Source organism: Tupaia chinensis, unplaced genomic scaffold (genome assembly GCF_000334495.1).
Source record: "Tupaia chinensis unplaced genomic scaffold, TupChi_1.0 Scaffold000627_1, whole genome shotgun sequence".
In the NCBI taxonomy this organism is placed as follows: Eukaryota; Metazoa; Chordata; class Mammalia; order Scandentia; family Tupaiidae; genus Tupaia; species Tupaia belangeri.
The window spans coordinates 8,574,855-8,582,641 of record NW_006160147.1 but is presented as its reverse complement, the minus strand read 5'-3'; the positions used below and the strand labels follow the sequence as shown (position 1 = coordinate 8,582,641).

At 44.1% G+C, this 7,787-nt stretch overlaps 1 protein-coding gene across 1 annotated transcript; it reads right to left on the bottom strand.

Moving 5' to 3' along the window:
* Positions 1 to 20: 20 nt before the first annotated feature.
* SERTAD4 (SERTA domain containing 4) lies at positions 21 to 7,493 on the bottom strand. Its single transcript, XM_006159338.3, has 4 exons — positions 7,343 to 7,493; positions 5,846 to 6,037; positions 4,546 to 4,661; positions 21 to 1,120 (listed from the first exon to the last, which is right to left on the bottom strand). Exons 2-4 carry the CDS (start codon positions 6,018 to 6,020, stop codon positions 359 to 361), a joined length of 1,053 nt encoding a protein of 350 aa, XP_006159400.1. The 5' UTR covers positions 6,021 to 6,037; positions 7,343 to 7,493; the 3' UTR covers positions 21 to 358.
* Between the last annotated feature and the right edge of the window lie 294 nt (positions 7,494 to 7,787).

Genomic DNA, 7,787 nt, shown 5'->3' with positions numbered 1-7,787 from the left:
AGTACAGGCTCCTTGCGCGGGTGGGGTGTGCGTGGGTAGTGGAACTATATCACAAGGGCACATTGTCCCCTAATCTAATCTACTCATTTATTTTTTAATATCTATAAGAAAACTAAGATACACTTTTAAGCATGAAGTCAACCGTTTCCTTGGTAAAATTGCCACATTTATAAGTAGCTCACAGAGGCCTACTATACAGATGTTTTATGCAATCTGCTCTCCAGGCATTAAAACGACACGGCATGTTCATGGCATAATTTTATCAGTTGTACAAAACTATAAAATCCATTCAAAATAAAATTTATGAGAGCTAATTGGTCATGCTGTGCATGCTTCAAAGTTTCAGGGCAAAGATGGCTCAGATTTTACTCCCTTTGCTGCAGCATGGTTTGTTACTTGGTGAAGGCTCCTTTTTCCTTAAAGACTTTTTCCAAGACTCATTTACATGGTTTTTTTCATTATAACCAGTCTCAAAATAATCATAAAATTGGCCTTTGCATTCAAAAGCAAGGTCATTTCCCATAGGTTCATGGCCGAGGGGACCACCATCTCTGCTGATGTCATTATTTGCTTTCTCCTCATTTAATTTGGCCTTTTCCTGAACACCAGGTGACCTGACATGAGTGACAAAGATTTCATTGGCAGGGATCTGGCCATCACCCTTGTAAATAGGCACACTGCCTACATCGAAGTCCACCTGGTGGGAACAGCTCGGTAAAGGCAGAGGGGGAGAGGACGACGAGGAGGACGTGGAGGAGGCGGCAGAGGTGGAGGCACTTTCGACACTAGTGTTGACAGACAGGGGTAAATTTAAGTAGTGACCACCACATTCTTGGTAAAAGCAGCAGGCATGAAACTTTTCACACTCCTCTTTGGCCATCCGTGGTCGTTTCCGGTAAGGACAGTCTTGAGCCATGAACCACTCTTGGGCGGAGGCGCCGTTGAAGGAACAGGCAGGGAAGCACCAGTTATTCTGCATGATGATCTCTCCGTGGATCCTTTTCATCAAGTTGTTGATCAGGACGGACCTTCGGAGGTACACTTCAGGATCATCGATGAACTTCAGCTTTTCTAAGGACATGTAAAGGATGTGGGCTCGTTCCTCGAAAATGGAGATGGTCTAAGGATGAAATAAGAGGGGGAGGACGTTTATGAAGCAGACTACATGAAGGCCTCATCATAGCACATTTCTTTCTGGGCAGAGTCTGGGCCTGGGGATGTTGTAGTTTTGTTTCCCCCAATTCATTTAGATGATGCGTCTTCACTTTGCTGGAGCTCTGCAACCCCCACCCCTGCCTTTCTTTTTTTCTTCTTCTTCTTTTTTTTTTTTTTTTATTTTTAAATTTTTTTTAGAGTTTTGTTAAAGGGCATGTGCACTGGCTAGAGAGTGATAGAGAGAGGGAAAGTGAAAAATCACCCCCCAGAGGGAAGGTCACACTGCAGTCCCTTCTCCTCCCAGGATATTGGGCCACACACACAGGTGCTCAGTGTGATTTTCAAGCTGCCTAGTCTGGGATTCAAAAACCGTAGTCAGCCACATGAGAGTCCAATGCCTTAGCCACTATCTACCTGCTGCCCTCTCTTCTATTTTTTAAAATATGCCAGGGGGTATCCACACTTTACAGACACACACACACACACAGAGAGAGAGAAAGAGAGAGAAAGTACCTCCCCTTGAGGGAAAATCATGTTGTAATCCTTTTTCTTCCATTTTTTCCTCCTTTTGTGGGGCATGCATGTGTGCCCAGTATGTTTTCTCAGACTGCCAGGTCTGGGACTGAACTGCACTGCTGGCTATATGGCCAGTCTCTTAATCTCCATGACTCTGGATAGCCCCGGCCTGCTTTCTGACTCACTTTTATGGTCAAGCACCAGAGGACCCAAACACATTGCAGACCTCAGCAAGGACAAGTCACCTGGTGAGATATTTAATGGCCTAGTGAGGGGGATGCTGAAACAAAAACTAATCTAAGCTGTTAGAATGTCAGGAGAGCAGTTCCTTGGTGAGGGGAGAGGGACCAGAAATGGGCACAAGGAAGTATTCTGGAAGCTCGTTATGATTTGGTTCTTGACGTGGATGTAAATTACGCGGTTTATTTACTTTGTGAAATTCATCAGCCTGTACTGTAATACTGGTACTTTATGTGTGTGTATACACAAACACACTTGCACACACAGACACATACATTCATGCATATTTTAAAATTTGCCAGAAGGTGTATAGACTTGCCAGAGAGAGACAGAAAGAGAAAGAGAGTGAGATAGCATCCTCCGATGGGATGTGGTCACACTACAATCCCTTTTCCACTTCTCCATCCTGTTGGGATTTGGGGTACATATGCACTTGCCCTGAGAGTATTTTTCAAGCTGCCAGGGCCAGGACTTGAACTACAGCCAGCCATGTGGGATACAGCTCCCTTACCCAATAAGCCATACAGCTGGCCCCACACATGGATACACTGTATAACAATAAAGGTCCGGATGTGTGATGCAGGTCACAACTTCAAACCCTGGTCTAGCAACCAAGCAGGAGAACTGGATTTCAGTACTGTCCCTCTTGTAATCCTCAGGGTTTCACACATGCAATTATCCTTGCTCGATGAGAGGACAACAATAATTAATGAGGCTCAGCTCTTGACAGTTGAAGGACAGACCCTGTAGGCTTCTTTTTGGCACCAGGAGGAGAAGAGATGCTGGGAGGAAATGAAGACTCTCTTTTGAGTCGAATGACAGTCACCATGTGATGGTGAAAATCCAGTAGCAGTTGAAAAACTGCTACAACCACAACACAGAAATAAAAAAGGAAATAAGTTGCTTGTGTCCTGGGGACTAACTCTTCTTCCAAGTCATAAAAAAGGCAAACTGGCAACATAACCAGAGGAGCTGTGAACTAAACCAGCCCAGACTGGCCAAAGGCAGGGACTACACACACTGGACAAAGCCAACACCTGCCAAATGCAGGCTGATATCTCCTTCTGAGAGGGTGAAAGTGAACATTAAAGGATGGAGCAATGGGTGAGGGATGAGAGGAGACAGAGAGGACGATGGACTGAAAATCCTCTCTGCATTTTAGACAGCTATGGCCGGGGGTGATACCGTCCCTGATTAAATCAGCAGATAATGGACTATGCCTGGCATGGTGTTAAGATGCCTGGAGCCCACATGTTCAACTATGTGGCTGAGTGTGGGACTCGGCAGCTTGAAAAATACACTGGGCACATGTGCACACATGCCCAAAATCCTGAGAGGAGAGGAGAATGGAAGAAAAGGGATTGTGGCATGGCTATAACCTATGGCAGGGGGTTGGGGGAGTGTGTGTGGGGGTGCTTTCTCACTCACCTCCACTCCCATCATCTCTCTCCTCCAGCAAGCACACATGCCCTCTAGCAAAGTAAAAATAAAAACCAGTAGATAGGACCAGCAGATGGCATAATGGTTATGTCTCTGAACTGCCATATAATCAACTGCAGTTCAAGTCCTGGACCTGGTGTCCTAAAACTCATGCTGGGCACATGTGCGTGCATGCCCAAAACCCTGAGAAGAGAATGGAGGAAAAGGGATTGCAGCATGGCCACCCCCCCCTCCCGGGGGTGGTGGTGGAGATGATTTCTCTCTGTCTCTCTGGCGAGCACACGCACCCTATAGCAAAAATCTCTCTTAAAAACAAAATAAAACAAACAACCACTAGTTTTTGAAGGAAGATAAACCATAAGGAAAAAAGAACTATTATTTCGAAAGCTTAGATGTCTACTTTCATAATTCTATTTACTTTTCTCCCATTCTATTATTTTCTATTATGTACATGCAAACAAGTTAGGTTTAGTCTTTTCTTGGGAATTAATTCTACATTTCAACAAACTTAACACATATGAATGGACCATGAAGTGTACGTTTCTGCTTACATACGTACATTCAGCGGATGTTGATTTTACCTTTAAGAAGTCAAGAAAAGCACTGAATAACAAGCCCTATGCAAACACACACAGAAGCAGCGTTGGCCACAAGAGTCAGAGCTCTGACTGGGGAGAACAGTCAAGAAAGAACAAGTGCATTTCCCCAAATATGAAAGTGTTGGATAACCATAATCCTTAATGCAACTTGCAGAATATTAAATCATAGGGGACCAGCAGGTAGCATAGTGGCTAAGGTGCTGGACACTCCCATGTGGCCGACCATGGTTTGAGTCCTGGACCTAGTGGCTTGCTTTTTCACTTTCTCTCTCTCTCTAGTCAAATGAAAATGAATGCATGAATAAATAAAATTAAATAAAGAAGAATAAAGAATTAAATCAAAAGTAAAAAAAAAAAAGACATGACTTCAATGAAATACTTTTGTTATTTCTGAATAGAGGAGCCTCTTCGTTCAAGCACTTATGAAAAATAACCCAGGACCCAAAAAAAGGAACAATGATTAATGTGGCTTTACAAAGAAGTAGTTCATTTTCATTGCTTGGGTGAAACAATTTAATTTCTGGAAATGGATCAAGCAACTGTTACTAAGTATCTTAAACTCTTAATAAAAATAATGACTATTAAGAAAACATACTTTATGGCTACAGCTGTTGAGTGGTGGGTGAAAATCCTCTTCTTCCACATACTTCCTCTTAAAGTATGTGGTCTTGGATGTTGTTATAGGATTTGAAATTCCCCTGTAATGTGATCCTGTGGTAATAAATCAGATATGACAAATGACATGCGGTTTGCCAGAGGTTCTCCAAACAAAATACTGTTGCTTCCTTTCCTTCTAGAGGATAACTTGGCGAAGTATTTGTCTGTACATGTGGTGATTCAAAATAAACATTTGTCTAAATAGTTGCTATCATAGGGAATTCTGTGACCCAGGCTAGACAAAGATTTCTAGGCAATTAGAGAGGAAAATGACATATTTCGGCATTTACTATGTACTCAGAATCTTAATTCTACACACAGGCAAACAGCCAAATTCATAAAGAGGGGGGGGAGTAGAACAACTCTGAAATGATATTAGTATTTATTCAAATTGTTTAATCAACTCCATGATAACACCACTGTTCAGATGTATATATCTTTAACTGTAGCCACTAAAAACTAAACAACTTTCAAATATAATTGCCTCAAGGCCGGTAAAGAAAGAGTTATTTGCACAATGGAATTATAATAGTCCTTCTTTCAAAATACAAACTTCAAACATTTTCAGCTTAACATGAAAGCTTTGGGAAACTGAAGTCCTTTTCACTCTCAAAAATGTTAACATGTCAACCATGAATAAAAGTAGGGTCTAATTTTTACACACTTCAATCCTTTTCAGCAAAACAGACTTCACTGAGGACTTGTTTTATATTTTAGTTTTTTTTTTTTTTAATAGCTAGTACTACACAAAAATTCAAAGGAAAGTATCTTAGACTATAAGAATATAGAATCAGGAAGAACATATTTCTCTTTTCTTGGCTTAATTTTTTTTCTCTTACAATCCTAAAGCCAATTGTGTGCTTATTATTAAGAGAAGAGGCACAGGGCTGCGGGCCCCAAGTACAGATTCCTTTATGTCTCACGGGATAAAGATTTCATTGTCGAGGCCACTAGGGCTTTCCTGTGCAGCTCCGAGAGAACCACATAAGTTCCACAGGGATGAAAACCGAAACCTACACTCAAGAGTTTTGATATCTGGTTTGATTCTCTTAAAACTATAAACAGGCAGCAGCACAGGTGGACAGCGGATGAAACGCAATGGGAGTATCACCCCAGGTCTCCTCTGTGAGAGGCATACAGGCTACCTGGGAAGTCCCTGGGGCATTAGCACCCCAGACATCGCCTCCTGTCCACCAGTCTGGCCTTTGAGGGCAGCAGGGGAAGGTCAAGGGCAATACCTGCCAATGGGGGACCAGCTCCCCGGTCTCCCTGCAAAGGAGCCTGTGCTGGCCCTGGGGCGCTCGGGCCTCCGTAGCTGTCAGCCTCCCATAGTGTTTGGTACCCAGCAATTTCAGCAGCTCCTTCCGAGACAATGGGCTCGCAGAATCTATTCATGGACAGAACCAGAGTCATCTCTGACAACCTCAGATCTGGAAAAAAAGAAAAGAAAAGAAAAGAGCCCTAATCAAGAGCAAGCCAGGGAACGGCCTTGGCATCTTCATTCCTTTGCTTTGGGGAACTTCTCAGTCCTCCCCTTCACCCTGAAACATTTTATTATTTTTCCAAAGAAAACCTCAGCAAACTCTTGCTGCTATTAGCTCAGCCTCTGTGTTCAGCAATCTGCATTTCATGGGCGGATCTTTAAAACCCCATTTCTTATTGTTCTCAGATTCCCTTCAGCCCTGTTCTAGACAGCTGCGGTGCCTCCGAAACACATTTTCCTCCTGACCTTCCCCAAGAAAATGTACCGCTAAGAGGCAGGGCCAAAACCCTTGCGCTTCCTTTCTATTAATAAGGCAAAATCAATTTTCTAGTCAATCCCTTGGGAGTCTCCTTTGATGAAACCTGCTAATCAATCAAAAGAAAAAAGGGGGGGGAGGCAGAAAAGATATCTCCACTAAAATCTCCAACTGATGCTGAGGTTGTCTGCTCCACTCCCCCTGCACCCTCCTCTTGTTTCCGCGGGCCAGTTCCTCTGCAACGTTCTGGGGCCCCCTCCACTTTCTTCTCCCAAAGCGAAGCAGACAGAGAGACACTTGGTAGTTGTTTCCACCAGCCCTGATCGGCCTGAACTGGATCTGCCTCCAGTCAAAACACTGCGAGATGAAGACAGAAAATTGGCTCCAGTTTCAAGCCGTGAGTTGCAGTCCCACAGGGGCCAAGCACAACATCAACGGAGCAGTCAGAATATTAAACAGGAGCCAGGGCTTCGGGGCCAGAGGCAGCCAACAACCCCTCACACTGCAGAGCCCAGACACAGGCAGGAACTTTCCAAGAGGCAACACATCACTGCCCTTACCTCCAGTTCACACCCTTCCCTGGGGCTTTCAGAGAGACAGAACCTCTGCTCTGGGTTGCTCCTTGGGTCCCCCCCAGAGCCCGGTGGTGGGGCCACTTCTATGGGGGGGCTCAGTGTCTTCACATGTTCAAGGGAGGGTCAAGAGGAAGTTCAGTAGAGAAGAGAGTCTGGTATTGAATTACAAAGACCTACTGGCTACGGGCCAGAGACCAGTGATGACACTAGACCAGCCCTGGTGCCTTGTCAGGAGACCCAAACCCTTGTGGTTTGAAGAATTGTCACAGAAGTGATGTCAGGCTTGCTTTCTGAAGATTGATCGTCTCTCAATTACACACTAAGGTCTAGCCTTTGCTTTCTTTTCCAGATTAGACAGCGTGTCATGTTTTGGGGAAAGGGTGAATCTATCATTGTCTCCTGGGAGACTATTATTACCTACATGCTATAACAACGGGCAACTTTCAGCAAAAGGTGAAGAAACGCCAGGGGTAGGGGACGTGGTTTCATTAAAGTGACGATGTTCCTCTGGCTCACAGAGCAGCTCTTGGTAGCAACCACTATATCCTTTATCCAGACTTCTCTCTGACGTCTCAAATTCTGTCCCAATCCCTTGAAGAAGGAGCAAGGCCTCTGATGAAGAGGGAAAGTGTCCAGGTCAGTGAGTTGCATTAGGACCCAGTCGACCTGAACTGCGAAACCTCCTCCTTCTCTTTTAAGAAGCCCTCTGAAAGGACATTAGCAAGGACTTACCACAAGACCTTAGAAGAGAAAAACAGAGGTTAAATTAATTCTCCGCAAAGAAATGATGGGACATGCTGTTTGTTTTTCCTTCTGAGTCATCAACCAGGAAGTTTAGCCTACACTAATTTTACACACTGAGCCAT

Coding starts and splice junctions, on each gene's coding strand:
- SERTAD4 (XM_006159338.3), bottom strand. CDS start 6,020: ATGACTCTGGTTCTGTCCATGAATAGATTCTGCGAGCCCATTGTCTCG. Junction 4,662..5,845: donor AGCTGGTCCCCCATTGGCAG/GTATTGCCCTTG, acceptor TTATTACCACAG/GATCACATTACAGGGGAATT. Junction 1,121..4,545: donor TCAACAGCTGTAGCCATAAA/GTATGTTTTCTT, acceptor TTTCATCCTTAG/ACCATCTCCATTTTCGAGGA.